At 40.6% G+C, this 23325-nt stretch overlaps 1 protein-coding gene across 1 annotated transcript in view; it reads left to right on the top strand.

Moving 5' to 3' along the window:
* Nucleotides 1-9106: 9106 nt before the first annotated feature.
* Nucleotides 9107-23325, top strand: part of LOC139727040 (adipolin-like) — a 67423-nt gene continuing 53204 nt past the window's right edge. The window contains exon 1 of the mRNA XM_071638022.1: nucleotides 9107-9253. Coding sequence (XP_071494123.1) covers nucleotides 9107-9253 — 147 coding nt within the window. The remainder of the gene's footprint in view (nucleotides 9254-23325) is intronic.

Genomic DNA, 23325 nt, shown 5'->3' with positions numbered 1-23325 from the left:
ATAATCGACAAATTATTTCACGCCCCACTCGGATTTATGCAGCTGCTGTCAGGTCGCTTCAAGTTGCATTTGCAAAATCAGAGAGGAAGAAAAAGTAGATTCATGTTATGTGTAAACTGAACGAAAGGACCTAACCTAACAACAAGAAAGTCCTTCTACGATTCAAGTGTCGACTGATGACTGGATCAACGAGCACACAGCATACAAATATCTGCAGAAACTCGTCCACATATTCGCCTGCGTATGACTACGTGCATATTGTATCTATAAAACATATTGTAATTTATACAGCTACGTGAATATACTGTTCAGAGCAAGGGCCACTTGTAATACACGTGCAATGACCGCAAGAAGTTTGTTCAATATCTGATTATTCATTTATTTACGCTTGACACCCTGTTAGCATTAAAAACCATTCATTGATGCTTCAACTTCGTTGCTCCTTTTTAGCAGAGTTCAAACAACTGTAATAATACCAGTGTTGGATTTGCTTCTACTGCCATGGAAACAAGGGACAGAAAACTAACGTTTGACGGTTAAACCAATCTTTTTACGCTACACCGGCTAAAAAATCACGACAAGTCGATTAAGATTCACTTCGTTTGTCGTTGGAACATCGAATGAGGGTCAGGGAGCTCGTGGATAAATCATAAAGTTGACAACCCAATGTAAATAATGGAAATGTTTTTCTTTTTAAGCAACTGTGCTGTCTGTCTGATAAAATACATTTTTTTTAAATCTCGGAACCAGGAAGAAACCAATGGTCCACTGACAATAAGAATGGTATCCTGTTTTTTTGATGCGCCACATTTTCTGCGCAATGCATTCATGATCTTTATTTTTAAGAACTGGTAAGGAATGGATCTGATCAAACCTGTTGGTCTGATTTGAGAGATTCGTATAAGATGAAACCGCTGTAACGTGTTTGCTGATCAAGGTCTTATTGCCTCAAACCACACTAATTGATACATAACACGATGATGACAGACGAAGGGGGTTGAGGTAAAACATCGATAATATCTAACCTAAAAAAAAAGATATATATATATATATATATATATATATATATATATATATATATATCCTATGTCCCTCTTCAGCCTTGGGATAGTTATAAGCCTTTCAGAACTGCAACAATTACACACCTATTAACCCTTTCTGTACTATAAACTTTGGAGAGTGCATTCTTTTTTTTTTTAACCAATTGGCACCAATAGGCACTCAGAGCGCGAAAAGGGCCAACTTTCTGTACCAAAACGTTTCCAGTGGGAGTCGTAGGGTTAATGGAAGAGCACTCCTTGAAGTCAGTGCTGGTTGGTCGAGAGGAAGAGAAGGGAAAAAAACTTTCAACTTTAAAGAAAGAGATGGGAGATGGGAGTCGAGGGTTTGTTTCTCAAATCTCTTTTCCTTAATGTAACAAATGAAACGTTTCACAGTGTTTAATGGTTGAGATCAATATTCCGATACCTTTTTTTGGAAAAAGCAAAGGGAAGAAAACAAAGATGATTTTAACTTCGTAAGGTTGTTGGTGGAGCTGGAGGGGTGATATCACAACGGCCAGCGAGAATAAGATTGGTCAACGTTTCCCATTCCCCCGAGGAAAGCGAGCATTTTACGACAAGGCGCGCAAAATGACACCGCGTCGATAAAAACTTTTCCTTTAGCGCGCCACGGGCCGAGGCAGCGAGTGCCATTACGATCCGAAATCAATGCCCTAGGTGGGAAGGGAACCAGGGGACGCAAAAGCGGCTTTCGATTCGACAGCGAGCCAGCTGCTAAACCCGGCGAAGATGATCTGACGACGAGGGGACAAGAGTTTATCTTTCTGGAATCAAAAGGACGCTTGTAACTTTGTGCTCAATCCTCATAACATGTGTGAGGGTGAGCGTGTGCGTGTGTGTATGTGTGTGTGTGTGTGTTTCTCCTTCCTCTTTTTTTCCCCCGACGTTCGCTGATATTTCTCATTTTTGGCGGGTGGCGCCTCCCGCGTACAGATGTGGGAAACTTTGACGCCCGCCGTATCGACCTGCCATGTCGCGCAGACGGGCAAAGATGGCGGCACCAACTGCCTCGTTTCGGAATGATTGCAAAGCGGAATCGATCGCACGCCGGCGAAAATAGAAATCATTACAGCGAAGAAGAGAAGAATAAAGATGGGGGAAGCGGAAGAAGATATAGGAGTAAATGATAAAAAAGAAAAAAATGATGATTTATATTCATGATGCTGCATGGCCGTCCACATCAATAAAAACTATTATTTTACTGATCTCAGTTGGTTTCCATACTGCCCCGACATCGCGGCGCTGGTCTGACCAGATGTTACGGTTGAGAAGAGCTCCTCTTGAGAAAAGCTGAGGATTTTCGAGTATCACCCGGCGGATCGAATTGCTCCCTAAAAGAGTTTATTCTATGGTCTGGGGGGGAAAAAAGAAAGAGAAAGAATCGGAAGTAAACACCATCCAACATATCGTATATTTATCGTCATCCCTGGATCATAATAGGAAAGATGGTGTTAAACTTCTTTGAGAAGTGTTGACTTTGTGATCCCCAGATTGCCTGCCTCTTTATAGGCGTAGAGCTTTTTACACCGAATGCGCGGGACTTTTTTCTTCTCCTCCGCACCTTTATTGCTGAGCGGAAACAAAGCTGCGAAGTTTTACAGCAAGGCAGGCTGTGTATGGAGAGTGAGTAAATAAAACGAGGTGAGAAGAGTTGGAGTGATGATGTCGAAAGCGATTTCCGGTTTTGCCGCTCGATTAGCGAGGCGCTTTTGTGAGAGCGCCCACCTTTTGGGGGTCGGTGTTTTTTGCTGTGGCTTGGACAGGGGTACTCGCGTCACTATGCTCAATAGCAGGCGGTCAGGGCTGGTCGATTTTGTCAGTCTTCTCACCTTCCGTTCGCTGTCTTGTCGAGCGGGGAAGAAAGGCGGCGGCTGGAGTCTGCCACACGTGTTGCTGCCCGCAGCGCGCGGGCGGGGGGAAGAATTTTTCGGGGAGAGCCGCGGCAGTAAGCCGTGACACCGGAGGCCTGGCCGCGTAGTTATCGTCAAGGTGTCCGCTGGTTGGGTTGGAGGACCCTTGATTATGACACGCCATCCTCTGGCAATGGAATTCAAGTCATAACTACATCGAAATGAAAACTACTTCAGCAACAAACAGGGAAATAACACAAACACGTTCGATATGTCGAAAAACACGAGGCCTCTGTATAGTAATCACGCTGTTTCAAGAGACATTTGGTGTTGTTTGTTTCTTTTTTTTTGTTTCGCTTTTGTCTATCCTTACAGGAATCCATTTTGTTCTCTGCTCATGGCCGTGGAAAGAAGGCAGAGGCTAAAATAAATAAGATGGCGTGCTGGTCATGAGCAAACACGGACCTTCGAGTTGCTTACTGCAGCGAGAATTAAGCGATCTTCACGAAATTGCCGTACCTGTATTACCCAGTCAAAACTGTTTTTTTTTTGTAACTCGCAGACGTTCAATGTAATTACACAATAATACAAGATAAAAACGAACCAATTTTGCAGCCTAGTATTTGGCATAAAACACAGGGGAAAAAAAGATTCACCGGTGAAATCGAGTTCCTTTTTAAAGTTAACTTTAACAGAAAGAGCAAAAATCAAAATCACACGACATCAAGAGTTTCGTTGATATCGGACATAAGACCGAAAAAGATTTGGAATTTAGAATGTCCCATGTGTTTATGAGACACTGATACCAGCTAAAAAATCAGGTGCAATGATGACGTCATGGCGTCTCAACTTTCTTATTGGTTGACTAAACACATTCAGTTAAAACTTTGTTTATTTGCAAGGGGGTCAATTTGTCAGAAGACTAAGAATTGCAAATTTATATGAAATGAATGTCGGTCAGAAACGTACACTTAACTGTATTCACTTTATTATATAAGACAAAAAGGGGCAGTATTTAATGTAATATCATCCCTCACTTTGTGTACGCACAAATCAATATAAATTTCATTCAGAAGTAGAAATATAATCATGCATAATGTGGGTGCTGCTGCTGTTGCGTTTTGTTTTAGTTTATTTTATTTGCTGATTTATGTAGCATCACTTTAGACAACTAAAATTCAGTCTCTGTCACTATTACTGTCAGTCCATTATGAAAAGAATTAGCATTGTGTTCTTGTGATATATTGTGTGTTTGGTAGATTTCTTGTTCAACAATAGGGCGTATGCTGCCGACATGCAAACTTATGTTTCTTTCCTTTAATTCGAAAACCTAATCTATCATTCCATTACAATACTAAGTGGTGTTTTCTTCGACTGCGAAGCCGATCGATTTATTGACTATGTCAAATGAATTAATTTCTTTGACTTTTCACATAATGATTATAATAACTTTATTATAGAAACGACACTTCGAATATCCTAGAGATACGTATATCTGCACTCCTGAGTCCTAATATCATTACTTCCTACAGTAAAATTTACATGTTCTCGAAACACATCTTTTTTTTTAACCCATCGAATCCTTCGAACCAAGGCTTCTTGACCTTTTTAGCCCACGGCCCACTTTGGCTCCTGTAATGTTTTTCGAGGTCCAGTTACATAGAAATTACAATACAATTTTTTTTTTCGTTTATTTTTTGGCCGACATCGCCCCACCTGAAAGAGTTTCTCAATCGGTGGGCCAAGAAGCGGGGCCTTATTTAAAGCCACATTACTGTTGTATGGTGCTACATTTATTCATAAATAAATACTGATTTTTATTATTAACTGTTAATGTTTCATAATATCCAAACAGTCTTTAACTTAGCAGTTTGACTGTTCATTAAACACTAGGTGTTTTGTTCGTTTGTTGTTGTTGTTGTTGTTGTTCGTCTTCTTCTTCTTCTTTTTCTTCTTCTTTGGAGGGGGGGGGGGGGGTGAGCACATTTAATGAATTTACCTAGTTCCAAGTTCTCAAGTATAAGATATGCAGTAAAATTCAGAGTTGCCAATTTGAATATGAAAATATCATAATTTTTACTGCAGAATTCCCACAGCTCTTGATGGTTTAACTACAGATGCAAAATCAGGCTCAAACCCTTTCTGTGCCAGGGCCTTTTGACATTGTGCAAACAGTTTTAACCTTTCCTGTCTTATGCTGTTCTATCATCAATGTATAGTCTTTTGGGGTATCTTTATGAGTGTCTTATTATTTGTTTGTTTGAAGAAAAAGGAAAGTCATCTTCTCATCAGCTTAATACTGTTATTTTGATAACAACGCAGAGAAAACAAACAAACAAAAATGTCTCACAGCTGACTCCCAGATCTAAATCATGAAAACAAAAATCTGATGTACGATGCAAACAGCGATATAACACATCTTATAAATAATAATGACAAATGAAATAAAAATTAATACACATATATAATTATATATATAATCATATGATAATAACAATAACATTAACCATGATAACAATAGAGATGATAATGATATTAGCAACTTAATGTACAGGGCTATTGAACATTAAAAATTGTATAAGTTCATACCATCGCGACGGTATGAACTTATACGTCGTAAAATGGTTCGCTCTTGGTCCAGTTTGTTGATTATTGCTGGAAGCCAAATTTGTCTATTGATGTTCTATTGATGCATAATGATAACTGAATATGATTATATCTTTATCAATAAACGAATATATATACATATATGTTTCTTTTTCATGAGCTCGAAAGATTTAGAGAAAGAGACGAGTCATTTCCATTTTCAATCTTCGCACACTTGCTCGCTTTTCATGCTGTTTCATCATCGAATATGTTAACAGCGTCCTCTACAGGCAAGCACTGCACAGCGTTTTAATCGCCTCAACGTGTTGAGGCTGCAGTTCTCTTTCACTTGGGTGGGTGTTGATGATGACGATGACGATAATAATGATAATATTGCTGAAGATGATAATGATGAGGAAAAAAAGAAATGAATAATTAGGATGGGAATGGTGAAGGAGAACATGCTTGTAACATTGGGTCTGAATTTGAAGTAGTGACTCACTCAATTTTTCTCTTCACAACTCATTCTTGCTGATTTACTTATTTTTTTACATCGTGAAATTCAAGTCTCTCAGCTCGTCTAGCACCAAAAGGCAAAATCACACCTGTTTCAGTTTCCTAGTAGCCAGTTTCTTGGATTTCCTTTCACATCATTTTGCAAGTAACTAACCAAATGTCACCAATTTGTTTCGACCATCGTCAAAGTAAGGAGGGCCATTGTTGATTGGTTGATGAGGGGAAAAAGATAATCATAGATAACAATAAATCCTGTTCCCCCTCACTTTTTTCGAACGCAGCAAACTTATTGAGAATATAATGATAATGTATGATATTATCACGACCAAAGAAATCACCAAGAGTCAACGCATTGAATAGGATTTACGTAACCATCGCGTTTGTACTGTTGTATACACAAAAATTAAAACGTAAGAAACGTCGTTTATGAGTCAATTTTTACCATGAAAAGAAGCGTTACATAAAGATTGGCGGCAGGTATTTTTTTTTTTGTAATGCTAGAACTTCTTTGAATGTTAGAACTTCTCATCTGTCTTTCATTTGGACGTTCTGATAAAGTGGTATAGTATATCTTTAATCAGAATAATGCAAGTAAAATCAAGTATCATCTTTTATGAAAACGTATCAGCAAACAGGCCCCCTGAAATAAATCATTATTAGTAATGCCACCACCTTCATTACACTCTATATTTTTGGCCAGAAAAAAAAAGACTTCTACAAGAAATATATCATCTTTTGTAGCGTCGTGGTTGCTTCCCAGAACAGATTAGAGAAGAAGGAAGTGTATCATAAGTTATGATAATGTTAACAATAGAAAGAACTTGCTAGTTCATCATATATTAATTTTTGTTGGATACAATATGCTTGAGGTATGCATGTATACTACCAGCATTCATGCAGGTATACAGTACAGTCACACTGTCATCATTGTATCTATGGATTTGACACCTCCCATTCCTCTGACAAACTCCTGGAAAGGTAGCCGACTTGAATCTTTCACTTTCTGTAAAAAAAAACATGGAAAAAGAAAAAAAAAGCGCTCGCTATGGCTCACCGCCGCTCCGGTCTAACTTTGACTTTTCAGGGTAATAACAATACTCCATGAATCATCGATCAACTCCAGTCTTTCTGACCAGCAAATTGGAAATGTACTTTTCAAATCGACGTGTCATCTTCGACGCCATCTCACAATCTTTCCCGCTCCGATGAGCTAAACGGTTCTTTGGTAATAGCAAGTGTGACATTGCGAGAGGGAGGGAAAAAATGAAACAAAACAGAAAACAACGACAACATTCGTAAATCTGAGTTCACCATCACTTTGTACCGGTTGAGTGAGTTCGGCGAGGTGCTCAAGAAGTTGTGACGCCTGTGATTGGTCAATACTACTGGCAACGTCACTCGGGATCGAGTGGAAGACTGAAGTCGGTTCTTGGATAAGGCCGTGCTCCCCCTGCCTCGTACTTCATTCAAGACGAAACGTCCAGCGACCGACCATCACCACGACAATACCCTGGCGTTCTGTAGCCATTTGCTGGAGCTGAATCGAAGGATAATTTTATCATAGAAACGTGCACGGTTAGTGAGGCGAGGTCTTCACCATTGTCAAATTTGGAATTACTTTGCCATGCTTTACATTGTTGAATTCCCGACTATTACAAACTGCTGGTATAATATTGGTGGACTTAAGAAGCTGTTTCTCCGTCATTTCGCGTGTTGACGAAAAAAAAAAAGACGAAGGGAAAAAAGCGAAAAAACATACAGGAGTCGAAATTTACTTTGCGGAGTAATACGATCGTGAGAGGAGCGGTATTATTTCTGTTGTTCACATTTACCCCCAGCATTCGTGCGCCCTTTTGAAACATTTCACCACGTTCCTCGGTTTATTGTATCTGACGGACACCGCAGTGCGGGTCCATTGCATCACGCCCAGCGATCCCGGGGTCTGCCCGTCTCTTCTCTGTTCGCGTGTCAACTCCCGCAACCTTGGAGCATTTTCTTCATCTCCTTTTGCGGTTTTTTTTTTTTCTTTGCCCGTAGCACGGAGCACGGAGGGGAGGTGGAAACATCGAGTGCGTTTTTTCTTCAACCACGGAATCGCGTCTGCCTCTCTTTACCTCTCTCTCCTTCTAGCCCCTATTCAAGGATCTTTATTTTACTGTGGGAATCTTTACACGTACTCCCACTTCGTTCTGTCACCAAATAAAATCCGTGTGTGACCTCAAACAGCTTTCAAGAACACGTGTGTTACGGGACCGAGTCTTATATTCTGCGACACGTTTTCTTTCTTTCTTTTTTTTTTTTTACAATCGTAAAAGAAAGAGTGTCAAAGATAATCATAAACAAGAAAACGAACCATGTGAATGTCAGTCGGTAGTAGTCTGAAAACTTGAGGGACGGTATCAGTCGACATATTTCTCTGGACTTTTATGGACACTTATATGGATCGTTACGCTGGTGTCTTTCACTCGACCATTGTGCGTGTGATGACACAGCTATTTCATTTCATCAAGGACATCTAGAAAATGTGAGAAGACAAACCATTAAGGATTCTCAGCAGATTACTTGGCAATTGCCTGGCATTCTAACAAGAGGGACGGTTCAGAAGGGTCCATACTTCGACATTATGGTCCGCGGCAAATGAGGTTTTGAAGTTCATTTCCTTGGGAAATCTATATAGACTTTTTCGTCTGGGCAGAATTCAGAGCCGCCACCCCGCTTTTGGAGACACTATTCCTGCGATATATTTGTGAATCGCTCTTTCTTCTGGTCTGATTAGGTGACAAAAAAAAAATCCAGAGCAAAATGTGAGACTCCTCAAACGCAGCTGATATATCAAGTGTATTCTTACCGATACTGAAATATTAGAAGAAAAGTGATGATTTGTGTAACCTACCGTCATGTCGGATAGAGTGCATCTGTATTTCAACATGTTATCACTATTACTGCATGCTCAACAAAATGGTGTCAACTGCAGCTTTGAGCGACTAGTCTAAAAAGGAGAAAATTCTGAATTTGGTGAAACGCGAATCTTGGATTTTTATGTTTTCATCACCCCTTTTCTGTGGAAGAAGCGAAAGAACAAAGACCCTAAGAATGTGGACCAATCTAGTCTTGTTCCTATGCGGCTTGTGGCTGCATTCGGGCGTGGATTGTGCCGCCCATACCACAAATGAGGAATACATTCACATGAACGTTTTTCCCGACGACCTGGACGAAGACTACGGTAGCCTTCTGTCACTGGTAAGTAAGCAGTGTCCCCTTATGTGTTCTTATTGTTGTTATCTCTACTGTGTATTCCTTTGATCTGTTGCTTCTTCTGTGTTTCGTTTCGCAACCCCTTGCTTGACACACAACTGTTTGACGAATGTACCGTAGCGTAATATGCTTCGAACCGGCAGCCGCGTGTCACTACACTATACCCAAGTATCTTTCTCGCCTTGCAAAAATAGATACATTATTTTCTTGAGCCAGTACCTAATATTTATCATAATAGGGGGACACGTAACTTAACACTGAACATAATACATGTACACACTTGAAAAAGTGAACACTGACCATTCGTTCTCAACACCTCTTCACAAGCGCTCCCATAACACGTCGAGCAAGCACGTCAGTCTTTCCTCGTACCATGGACCCTAGGGTCCTCATGCTCGCACATGCTGAAGAGCTTCAAGCACCTAGGGCTTTTACTACCATTCATGAGTTCGCTACGTCTGCGTTGCACCCACAAACTGCGATTGTCATGTTCTGGTGCGTTTCGAACATTTTAGTCCCATGAGAGGATGGGGGGGGGGGGGGGGGGGTTCTACATCGACTATTGTCACCGATTTTATTAGGAACATTATCTCCCCAGCGCGTGCCCTGGATGATTTTAACTTTAGCAATTGAATAATATCCAAGATGTCTATAGGCCTTCATGGTCTATGAGGAAATGGGGGGGGGGGGATTCAGGAGAATGGAAGGCCTACGTCTCGCATGCAAGTTTGAAAGACGTGTACTCCAGTAGTTTTTTCCCCAAAACTCCGTCCTTTTCGCTCTCCCTCTCCCCCTCTCTCACCCCGTCTCTTTCTCTGTCTGCCCCACCTCCCCCCATCTATCCTGCCCCCTCTCTTTCTGCAGCATTATCGATATGCGAACAAATCGAATTTTTTTTTCTTCTTCTTCTTCTTCACAGGCATTGATGGCATGTAAAATGGTACTGCTAATATCATGGCTTGTCCATGGTTTTAATGTGGGAAGTCAGTGAACTGCCGCAAGACGGCGTTAGACACAGAAGAGTAGGCCTACATGTTATCCATCTGTGTATCGATAGCTTCCGAGATGAAAGGGGCAGAAAAATGTCAAAATGATCGGGATTTGCCATGTTGGAGTTCCGAGATAGAGGAAATCACACAAGACATCCACGTCGCATCCACGTCTGCAATGAAGAAGAAGACGAAGGAGAAGAAGAAGAAGAAAAAAAAAACACCCCAACCCCAAATTTATGAACATTCCCTGGATACATAAATCTCACGGGTAAACCAGGGAAATTTGATCAACATCCCCAAACATCCTGTTAAACTGCCTTCAGTGACATAGTTCTGTCTTGTTTGGTTATGTGTGTAGTTGTAGATGGGACCCAATGTTCCACTTCCATATTATAGGTATGTGTGTAGGTGTGTATGTATGTTAGAGAGGGGTTGAAAGGTGTCGATTTGGAGTGTAATGTTATTGTCACAAGGGGTTTGTATAAGCTTTGTCCGGTTGTGCCGCAGAGACACCGTAATCGTACTCGAGTGTATACGCGAAACGAAATCCTCCCGACCAAAACGACATTGTTCCAGAGCTGTGGCTGTGATTAGAACTCATAATAAAACCCAGTCTTCAAGAGAAGCGCGCGACAATAGGGCCCGAACAGTTAGACCATAAACACCGGTCCATTGTTAGGCTCCCGCCTTCAATGTGTTTGAAGAGTAGGCTTCCCTGTTTAGACCTGGCCCTAATTACGTCGGCTGGTACCGAGGCGTCATTACGTGGCGTCTGCTTGCCCTGGTGGTCTTCTCGGACCGTGATGGGTTTGATAATTGTACTTCACTTTTGGGACACTTTTGTCCGGATTAATTGGTTGATAAAAGGCGGACGATAGGCAGACAACAATCAAATCCTCAGGTGTCTTTCAAAGAGGGCATTTCTAGCTGTCCTAAAAGTTCGTTTCAGACAGTTGTGTCGGCTGCTAAGTGTTAGTGATCAAAGCGTCGAATAGACTTTAAGGTGATCGTGTTGATACACGTCAAGGACGTTGGATAGTTATCTTGAGGAAGCGCCGTCCGCACTTTTCACTCTTCTTCTAATTGCACTAAAGGCATGAATAATACAGTCAGAGATTTTTTCGGCAAGAAATGTAGTCTATTACTTGTTCACTTCGTCTGTTATTCACTTGGAACCGCGAGAACCCGAGCCCTGTTATGCACACACGTACACACTTTTGGCTTCTCAAAAAAAAAAAAAAAAAAATCTGAAAAAGATCGAGAGCAGGCCTACTTAAAAAAATAAAGTAATCGCTCAAGCTAATGTGATACTTTTTCCTCATCATCATCTTATTATCATTATTGTCATCATTTTTCTTCTTCTTCTTCTTTTTCTTCTTCATCTCCTCCTCCTGCTCCTTCTTCTTATTGGTAGTAGTAGTAGAGTATTAATTGCTGTAGAAGTAGTAGTAGTAGTATCTCTGCTTCCTTCATCTTTCAAGATTCTTGCAGCTAATGCAGGACCTATATAGGCAACGAGTGTCATATGAGTAGTGTTTATGTGCTAATCGTCATTGGTTCCACTTTTAAGTCAACTCTGTAGTATAATGCACCATTGCGCTATTTCGTTCAACCCAGGATCAGGTTAACAGTATCCTCGGCTAGCCTACAACCGTAACAATGGGTGATGTTTCAAAGAGCCCTTTTGCAGGGTTTGCAGAGAAACCCGCTATTTATGATTTGTGGTCTTGAAGTAAGACTAAGAGTATATAATTATGCCGCTCGATATTGGCAATTCGAGTACACTATACGTTGTACGTCTGGTCGCCAATTCTCCGAAGATTCTGATTAGTCGGTGTCGAAAATCTGATCGTCTCGAGCAAGTAATATAACCCATTAGGCAAAGAAGTCGGATATATTTATCTGCCCTATCCTTTAAGAGTCGCTAGTGATTTTTGGACGAATTATTGGCTGGATATTTCACTTGTCGTCCTTGTATAAGTGGATCTCCATGACAATCCGCTTTTCTAATCAGGGTGTTCACATCCATGTGTGAATGAATGAATGAATGGATGAACGAATGAACGAACGAACGCATTGTTGAATGCATGGATGAGTGAATGATTGAATGAGTGAATGAATGAATGAATGAATGAATGAATGAATGAATGAATGAGATATTGAATGAATGAATGAATGAATGGACGGATGAACGAATGAACGAACAAATGAACGAACGAACGCATTAATGAATGCATGAATGAGTGACTGAGTGAATAAATGAATGAATGAATGAATGAATGAATGAATGAATGAATGAGATATTGAATGAATGAATGGATGGATGGATGGATGGATGAACGAATGAACGAACGAACGCATTAATGAATGCATGAATGAGTGAATGAATGAATGAATAGATTTAACAATGATTACTCAACTAGTCCTCTAAACATGTCTGGAAAACTTTAATTTCATGTAATCTATTCTACAAACGATTCCATTGCCTTCGGGTCGTACACGTGGAGCTAGCAGAACCAAGATTGATTTAGATTTAAGATGTAGCATTTTCACATTTTATTACTCTTGGTATGTGAATTATATCAAATAGCACTGTCACGGTTGTATGCTTGACTTCTCAAATTCTTTTGATGAGGTAATCCTGTATTTTTATTTAAAAAAAAACCACACACACACACACACACACACTGTCGATTATATTTGCGTTATTGCCACATCTCGTATCAAATCAATCCCGGAACGATTTACACCAGTCACCATGAATTATAAATCATTCCAAAGATCACTTAATTGTCATGATCACGTGGCAATTTTCTCTTTAATTACACGAAAGGATGAATTTGAAAGAAATCACAATCATTGTTCAAAATCCCCTGCATCAGGTTTTATAACAGTGGGTAAATGAGGATTGCAGAAATAACTTTTTGTGATTGTTACTTTGTATGATTGTTTGTTTGTTTGTCGTTTCTGGGTCATGGGTAGATGTATCACTTTCAATGTACCCAACCAAATGGATGACGAGATAGTCTCTGTTCATCTGAACAACACTGAAGCCGTGCGTGCTAACAGGTAAAATGACTTTGAGGACGCTGTCTGCGATGTAAAATACTCACCGATACGAGAATCCTCAAAGTTTTGGCGCGTATCTCAGCCCGGCCGTCAGCAGACAGCCCGATCCTGCCAAGTCTATCGTCGACCGGTGATCCGGCGCGCGCCTATCGGACTACACCTCAATTTGAAACGCAGACGACGCCAAGAGTTTGCCTCTTAAAGGCGGCGACACTCTTGCAAAGCAAGTTATTCTTGAATTTGACCGTGCTTCCATCTGAGGAATACAAAAAACATATGGATATGTGGTATATGTGCCAGTAATAAGACCTACAGTCATAATAGTCGTTTTAGGTGTTCAGCAGAACATAACATTTTGTTGAATATCTCAATATTCTTTTAAGTTCAAGCACCTTCTTCCGAAATTAAACAGATTTCGGCATCCGCTTGGCGTCGTAACCTCTCGTTCAATTGTCTTTTAAATCAACCAGGCGAAACATAATTTACAGCTACAATTGAAGCAATTTTATTGTCTTGTTTTTTTTAAACAACTCCCAACGATATTAAAAACTGGAACCAGGAACAACCTTTTATTCGCTAATTCGTCTCCCAGTTCAAAAATGTGATACTTCCTACCACTTCTCACCCCACACTTTTTCGGACAAATACAGCTCAAGATTTCCTCCGTACGATGAAAAGACCGCAAGACATATTCACGTTCATCATGTAGGCCTATAAGGAAGCCAAACAAACAAACAAACAAACGATTCTGCACCCCTCCTGAAAAGTTCCCCTCCAACTCACGTCTCTCTCCGTGAAGATGAAAATAAATAGTGAAATCTGCGGAAGTATTTTCGTCCGATAGGGCAACATAATTAGTTCAATTTCCCTTTTCGCGTATCGCGGCCGCCAAGAAATTTCAGCCCGACACATGTTCTTCTTTAATGTTTTAGTGATATCGCAACAAGTGAAATCATGTTTGACCCACTTTAAAAAGCAGTTGAAGGAAAACGCAGCCCAGCATAGAAAAACAAGCCCTCTACTAAAACACATGCTCCCACACGTTTCATCAAGATGTATGTCAGTCCCATAGAGCAGAGTAGGCGGACAAGGCGGACCAAGTAAATCCAACTTTATTAGATCGTAGGCCTATGTCCGAGATTCAGTTTACGAAGAGTTCATTCCGCACCAATGAGGCTCCGAACTAAACTCTTTCGTAAACGGATATTTAAGAAAAAAAGAATAAAAAAAGAGAGAAAACATAGAGAAATCTATCGAGTCGTCAATGTTGGTGGCCAGAGGGATAACTGGAAGACTTTATGAACTAGTATGTCCTTTTTTTTAGACTGGATACTAACCAAAAGAGGCACAATTTAAAAAAAAAAAATCGAGGCGGGAAGAAAACACTTTTGACAGTAAAGTCATCTTGGATGTTAATATCACGGCATCAATGCTGGTTATCTCGATCGCTACGTGTCCTCTGTCCCAGGGCTCAGCTCTCGGCTTATACCAAGAGGTACTCGGGTACTAGGTCCTACCTCCGTACTGAACTATACAGTATACATAATAATAGTAATAAGGTCTTATTTATCCAGGGTAGCCTCTTCAGTGTTGCCACTGCTCTACCAGAGGGCCCTGCCATTATTATTACCCCAGCGTTGCCAGGTACCCATTAGATTAATACACCAGTTTGTCCTGGGTCGAGAGGGACATGATGGGTAAAAACATCTTGTCCAAGGACGTAAGCACTGGGCGGGACTCGAACTCGGGTCCTCCGATTGGGAGTCGGGAGTCTTATCCACTATGCCACAATATTGGGGAATTTCTTCTCCCTTTTCATCACTAAACAATATCTGCTTTTGTTCGTCTCAAGTTAAGCTGCCATTATCGAGCATTGATACTGCAGGACCAGCTCATTACCATTCCCTGATTGCCAGGATATGTCGCTCCGTTGGTTTCCGTGGTAAATGGAGATGAGGTTTTCAAGTAAAATTCTCAGGTAGTAGTAAGCGGGAAACACGGAACTATTAAAGAAAAAAATGCTGCCTTTTAAACGCAGCGTTCGTGTGTAACTTATTTTAGATACATGCAAATGTGGAGGGTAACACTTCTTTTGTTAAACTATATATAGAAAGTTGATGTATGGAATGAATTTCACGCTTGTAGGCCTACTTTTTTTTGGAGGGGGAGGGGGAATACTATGAGAGTCAATTCTAATTGGCATGAACATTAACAATGGTTGGAGATCATGAACGTGAATGAATGCATGAACGCAACACTTTGTATGGATATGGCTGAGTGGTTATCGTCGCAGATCTACATGGGAGACCAAATTTGATAGATTAAAAGAAAAAAAAACTAGAGTGAAAAAAAATCGACTCCCTCAGCGACGCGAGGCAGTGAGTCATTACAATCCTGCGCCATATTTTTTTCTATCTCTCCCACAAATACACACACGCACACACACACACATACACACACACACACACACGCACACACACACACGCACATTAATGACGATAACGTGTAAAGGAATCCTCTCACACAGGACTTAAAGCTAGGGTGTTCTTTTAATGAACTTCATTGTTCTGTTTAGTTTTTTGTGTGTTTCGAGGACGAATTTCGTGTCAAACCCCTTTTACCATCGAAAAAAAAAACAACAAACAATCTGGCAGATGCAAGGAAGTGGGAGATTGCGTCTAATTAAAAATGTCAAATTTCGCTATTTATTTCTTATCCGAATTTTGCCATTTTTGGGACGTTCTGCAGGGATTTCTTCCTCTATCTTTTGGAGTTTATTTGTTTTTGAGGTGGACTTCCTCTTTAAAATAACATCACTTTATTTTCCCAATGCAATATCACATTTAAACAGTATAACATTTTGAAATACACAATGTGATAGAGTTTCATACCAGGAAACAGGAGAGGGCTGAGGAAAAACACAGAGAGGTCAACAATTTTTCCTCTATCTCAAACCATTGCGAATTCGGCTGGTTGTAGTGTAAGGAAAAGGAAAGAAAAATTGATCAAAGTGAGTTTCAAATTCTGGCTCCACGGAAGAAGTTTAACAGAATCTCGGAGAGGCGTGAAAGGGGGCAAACTTCTGGAGTCTACTCACTGAAAAAAAAAAGAGCAAGGATAGAGAGGGAGAAAGGGAAGGCAAAATTGAGGGAAAAAGAGTAAAGGACCCCCACCTTACGACCAAAGTTCATTCAGAATGCGATTCCGAACAAGTTTCGTCGCTTGCCCACCGAGCCGTATTAGCTTAGCATCGGATTGCTATGAAAACAGGCCTCTTTACTTTGGTAATACGAACTTGGCGACAAATTTTCTGCAAGATGAATGGTTGAGATGCTTGTGTAGGATTGTAAAACGGTTGTAAATCGTTCGGAAAATAAAGGAGCTTTGTGCTACTGGTTTTTTAAATCTCCAAATACGATCAGGTGGGTGTCTCAAGTTTGAAATTCAAGTCAAATAAAACACCCACCATCCTTAAATCTTTCTTCTTATTCCTAGGCACTGTTTATATTTCTTTCGTTATCATTTTGGCAGAAAAAAGTTATTGCACATTGATAGAAGTTATGATAAATGTCCTCAACCAAGCAAATGAATAGAAAAACTTAATATTCACACATGATTGTAGTTATCTTTATTGGTCTCAATTCCAAATTCATCGATTTATCAGAATCCCAAATGATTATTATCCATTCTTTATCAGATTACGCGCTAGAGAACGATCTGTTTGCAGTTAACACGCTGAAAATTTGTTACACACACTGTGCGTGCGTCTGTGTGTGTGTGTTTGTTTGTGTGTGTGTGTGTGTGTGTGTGTTTGTGTGTGTGTGTGTGTGTACTTATATGTGCTCCCATTGTTATACCTTCTCATTTTTGTACTTCCTAGTAATCAAGTGGCCCTCATCTATACAAGAATGTCTTTACCATGTTAACTTGGGTCTCTCTTTTCCAATAACACAATACTTTGTTTCAATATGTTATGCGTTTGTTTATTTTTCTTTTCCGTTCTCAAAGTGTACACATGTTCATGATATATATTGTAATGCATCGACTTGTTAGTAATTATTGTATGGAAAAAAGAAAATGTGTTATTGGAAATCAAATTTGAATTGAAGTGTAAAATCAACAGACACCTTTACTTATTATACCTCCCGGATGCATCATTATGCATGACGCTATTTCATTAGAGATGAGAAATGGGTCGACACAATTCAGGTATACCCAATGTGAAACTTAATTAATGAACAAAATATCACAATTGTGATACCGGGTGCAGATTTACTCCCTGGTATAGTTGTCGTACAGATAAGGACATCATACTGCGAATGCAGGTCTTATATAACATTCGGTTAAAGAGATGGCACAGTCTTAGTTTAGATGGGGCTGCAGGTTTCCAACTTTTATGCGTGTGTGTTCGTGAGATAATGATAAACCTCTTATGAAACATGAAAGATCATGTAATTCTAAGAGGAATTCACGGTTTATTTGAAGAAAATTGGTCTTGATATGGCGAGATATCCTAAGAAAGCAATCCCAATAAAATTCGACTGGCCACGAATCTTATCAGGATCTCTTTTTTTTTTAACCTTGTTTTTGGATGTCTCAGTCATTTCAAAACCGATTTTCATCAAATGAATTTTCAATTGCCCTGAGAACTGTATGTTCCTTAAAATTTCATAGAGTGGATTCCAAACATCTCGCAAAAAAGCTGAATCCTCACCTCAACCAATACTATATTATCTCTTTAATGCTTGTTTCTTGTTGTTTGTTTGCACGCTGACTGGATAACAAAATCTTGACCTATATACAATCTCCAATATTCATTACAGATTATTTTGTGGAATTCACGTCATCATAGTTGTTGCTGTGTTTTCATTCTGTAGTTATTGGTGTTATTATTGTCCCTGTAAATTTCCCATGATGCATTGCACATGATGACGTTCACCGTCTGCGCATGCGTACGAAGCGTGACGATCTTAACTTGCTCGTGGTTTAACGGCGATTGCTGTCTGTTAGCAGAGTGACCCGTCTTTTTAGAAATAAAAAGGAGAGAGAAAAAAACTCTGTTGTCCTAGAAAGCGTTCACTTCGCGGAAACCTGACAATCGGCTAAAATCGTATTTAGAAGTCCTTATACGGAGTGTCCACGGGGGTCAACTTGCAGATTAGTAGGGCTCAAAAAAAGGGGGGGGGTGGGAGGATATCCTTTTCTCTCACGTCCAAGTTGTCTTCGACAATTAAAGGTGTTCGATTTAAGGCGCAGATTGCTCTTTATACCCCTAGTAAATTTCACGTAGCCAGACCCCACCTCTATGATTCCGGGTGAGATATTTGGTTCACTCTATAAGCCACAACCCTTCTCAGGAATGAGAACAGTGTAACTTTTCATGACGTAAGCAAACTCAACGAAATGTTTCATTAAAGGAAATTACAAATCATGAGACCGCCATGATAACAAGCTATCGCTCAGTGGTTTGATCATTGCACCATTTTGCATTGCAGACACGAATATTGAATGGGAGTGTCTATAAATTTTCTCGAAGTATGCTACGTCGACGGAATCTTACATCGCTCCTCCCCAGGAATTTTGAAGACGTGCCTTTGTGTACATTTCTGTCAAATACAAATCATTAACGGCATCAAATCAGGTCAGACATTACGTGATCTTCTTGTCTCTATCATTTTATCGTTGTATATCGTTCCATCCGCTGTATTCGGAGGAATAGGCACGTCCTTTGTACTAAGACTGCAAGTCGGCTGCTCGACACAGCTGAACGCCATGCGATGCTTGCGAACGTTAGCACTGTGCCATCATCAAGAGCACTGGCAATAAAATGGAACGCCAGCTTCAGCGAGGCGCTTTTATGGCACATTTTTATGAGATTAAATCGTAAAACAACCAAAACGTGCTCCCAGCCCAATTTTTGAGGCAGAATTCGAGGGCCATTCTCCACACACTCTACCGTTCTGTTCGATGAGTCGACTGCCCACAACCAGATATTCTCCTCAACACAGGATATATACAAACGTGTTCTGAGGTCGGCCGCACTTTTGAACCGCAGTCGCGTTCCCCAAACTATGGTGTCCTTGAAGAGACCCAAACGATTTACGCTCTTGGTCACATCGTGAAAGCGATACGATCGCCGTCTAGTCTCATATTCAGGCTGTTTATTTCTTGAGAAACTAGTGTGACATTACCCCCTCCCCCAGCCCTCCCGCCAATATCTACAAGGATGAACAACTGTTTTCCTTCTAGGCTTATGCAAACTGCATGAGGAAAGCATAGTTTTATCAATGAATTGCTGTAACTTGTTCCAGCTAAACTGTCGTTTGAGAAACAGGATTTTCTTCCTTGTGCCTTGCAAGTTTGTAGAAGGAAACATAATTTGATAATTTGGCTATTAAAACGTTCGTTCTTGAGAAACAGAGAACATATTTTAGATCAAAGCTAACAGAAACGAAAACGTAAAGTATAAAGCACACATTGTCAACATTCTTCAAATATTACACGTGGCCTTAGTTCCTCCCTGAATATGGCCCTTTCCTACTGGTTTGGATGTTTCATGCGAAGTGTATTAACAAAATAATAAACCCATACATTAACGAATTCAGGAACCACATAATGCTCATCATAGCTGGGTGATATAGTATCTAATTCTGTATTGGGTATTTTTATCTTTACAAGATTGTACTTCTCAAGTCGTACGCTCTCTGAAGTGATTTAACTTCAATCTTTCAATGACATATCAAATTTATCGTGTTTAGACGGGACAGGTTGAAACATTTGAAGCGCTTGAGTAGTTTTCATAATGCATGTATATATTGTATAATATTGTATCACAATAATGACGCTGTATATTTGTCATGTTGTTACTTGTTATTGTTGAAAGGTTGTATATTCACATGCATGTTGTTTTTTATATTTTTTTCCAATGAAATGTGTTACAATGATTCCTTTGAACTATACCATTTTGCAAGTTTTTCAATAAGTCATTAATCAATCAATCAATGCATTATTCATACATAAAAATGTGTATATATGATAATTTGTACTGCAACCTCATGATACGTAGACATGTATCCTATCTCACGCTAAGGTTACACTTGTTGGTTTTTGAATCTGCAGCTGGAAGAAAACAAAAAGAAAACAATTCCGTAGTGAAATGATGGACAGCCATTTGGCTAAATCAATACCCAGTCAGTGGTCTCTTAAACCCACAATACCGTCTTCTCGGGGTTTACGGATTTCTTTCAAACCTTCTCTTCTTTATTCTTTCTTTCTTTCTTTTATTTCTCCTTCTGTTGGGGAGGTTCAATCGAGCGAGAGTAGGAGAAAGAAAGGAGGCGATTGTCCACAGTTTTAGCCGAGAAAAAGCGGGAAACAATGGCGCAGCGGTGGTATGAGCGGGATACCCACCCCGGCCCCACCCGGTATAAATAGAGAAGTGTGAAGTCGCCGATACAGGAGTGTGAATTCTTGGACGATTCATCCCGTGTCACGTGACCCATCCAAACCTTCCGACCCCTTTAAACCGATAGGAAAATTATACCTATGATTGTACATTGTACTTCCAAAGTCAGATTGATAAACCTATAAGATAACGACTCATACGTATCCACCTATACTTATTTTACACTGTATCATATATCTGCGTGTGCCCGTATAGACGCATTGACGTCGATATTGTAAAACGAGGATAATTCTTTCAATCATCCGTGGTTCCATACCACTTTTCCTAACCTCTCCATTTACCCACATTCCTGATTTTTATTCCCACGAAGAATGCATAGGGTTCCCTCCTCCCAACCGTTAAAATTGATAAGCCATTATGATCGCTGAGTATTTGATATCTAGAGGTCTCTCGCCTGTAATTTTTTTTTTCCATAGACCGTGTTTAGGATTGAAAAAACAAACAAACAACAACATATGAACAATACATGAAAGATTCAGTCTATTTAGATTTGTGTACAATGATTCATCCTCATCCTGACAGGCTTGTGTGACTTATTTTTCATAATTTTTCCCTCAGATTCGCATTTTTATATCTATGTACGAAATGTCTTCTTCTCGTATGGCACAATGTGTCTGGATGAAACCTTGTGCTGACTAATTTCTAGCCACCTTGGGTGAACCACGAGTGGTCAGCATCTCTCGGCCGTTTTCTTGTGTGGTTGGGTAAGGGGACCACTTCACCGGGTCAGCACCCTGTTCTTTGAGATAAATGAATGAATTGAGATCTTTGACGTAATTGAGTCGTAACCAACGAACACACGGGACCTCCATTTTGTGTCCTGTCCAAAAAAGACAGAGTATTTTGCCGCCTTCTATAGAGGGGGCGGTATGATAACACACAACATTGCTTACCTAGACTTGGGAATCGAACGAGCATCCTTTGGATCTAGGGGCAGAGGCAACAAAATCACCACCATAAAAAAAAAAATGATGGGGCTTGGCTTGTCAAACTTTACTTACAGCAGGGAGGTGGTCACTCTTCCACCTCCCTGCTTACATATATGAATGTGCTCCCACCCATTTGTTAGCACCGACAGTCGCGAGGAATAAGCGTAGAGTCCGTGAGTTCTCACAGTACTTTCTTAGTCTTAGCAAAGAAGTACTAGGAGCACCTCCCTGGTTGATGAAAGGAGGTACTAGAGTACCTCAGTGGTCGGAGCAAGGTGGAAGGAGTACCTCCTTTGTCGGAGCAAGGGTGTACTAGGAGTACCTCCTTGAATTAGTCGGAGCTGGGGCTGGCCTCATGTCTGTGACTTGATTGATTTTGGACTCTCGTTACGAACCCTCCCCTGGTCCCTCTTGTAATTGTCACAGGAAGAAAACCCTCCGCAGAGTCTCGTGTTAAGGGAGACGTAGCCGTTTCTCTCCAAGAAGTCATAACAGCTTCATGGTGACGAGCTTTCAGAGGTAGCTCCGCCCATGGAGGTATACGAACCTCCTTGCTCCACCAAACAAGAGATGTCCTAGACAAAGTTATAGCAGGGAGGTCCCTGGTTATAGTCATTCCTTCGAAACGCCCCGGTAGAAACTAGAATGACACTCAACACGCGTGTCCTGCACGCGGGGAACCAAGAGGTTAGAATGTCGCCACGGTTAAAGATAGATACACCTCTTTCTTCAGGAAGCTAGCTCGGTTATTTAAGAAAATTATGGATATTTTGTGCCCTTCAGACCTCAGTGCTTCTGTTTCCTGTCCTTCTGTAGCTTCATGTATCCACGCTTGGAGTGGAGTTTGCATGCAACTATACAGCTCTTCATATTAGGTTAAAAAAGTTGCTTCTGATTGCCTAAGTACCTTGATGGTCCCATCTACCTCAGTAAGAGCTGGATGTAGACAACGTTTGAAAAGGTTGGTCAAATAAAGTGTGGTCAGAAGGTTGGTCAAATGAAGCGTGTTTTCTTCTTCCAACAGGATAACTTTTCTCAAGTCTCTTGCAAATGTATGTCCCTTTCTTGATCCTTGTGATGGTGTGTACACATAATCTCTTTACAAACTTTATTGTTCTCTTAATTTGGCTGCTATTATGCGTTTCAATTTTTTTTTCCAAAAAGGCAATAATGCGGTCTTCGGGTCCTTGTAGTGGCTTCTTCAGTGCTAGCACTGTTCTCTTAGGTCGATCCCCCTCACTATCAGTACTCCACAAGTGTCAGGGGTGTCAATTCCAGAATCAGCCCCTTCTCAAATATTATGGAGGCCTCTGGTGAGACTCGCTTGGCTGGCTTCGAATCCGGGATCTCCTGGCTTTCTTCACTTTACCGCTGTGCTTCTCTCTTCAACGCCTTTTAACTGCTGGCTACACGTTAGTACCTTACCTGTTTTGAGTACTCCCCATGGCCTAGGTCGTGTAGATCCTCTCTTTCACAGAGGTCCTAGTACGCGGTTTTTGGTCCGACCATGGAGCTCCGGCCCTATTGGACCAATTCTTTCGGGACCTCTCTTTCTTTGTGTCACAGTACTACCATAATCTCGACACCTTAATACTAAGTATC

The sequence above is a fragment of the Diadema antillarum genome, unplaced genomic scaffold (genome assembly GCF_040938485.1).
Source record: "Diadema antillarum isolate AM-2024a unplaced genomic scaffold, OU_Dant_1.0 seq00000112_RagTag, whole genome shotgun sequence".
Classification (NCBI taxonomy): Eukaryota; Metazoa; Echinodermata; class Echinoidea; order Diadematoida; family Diadematidae; genus Diadema; species Diadema antillarum.
The sequence above is the reverse complement of the archived record's forward strand: the minus strand, read 5'-3'. Positions and strand labels throughout refer to the sequence as shown.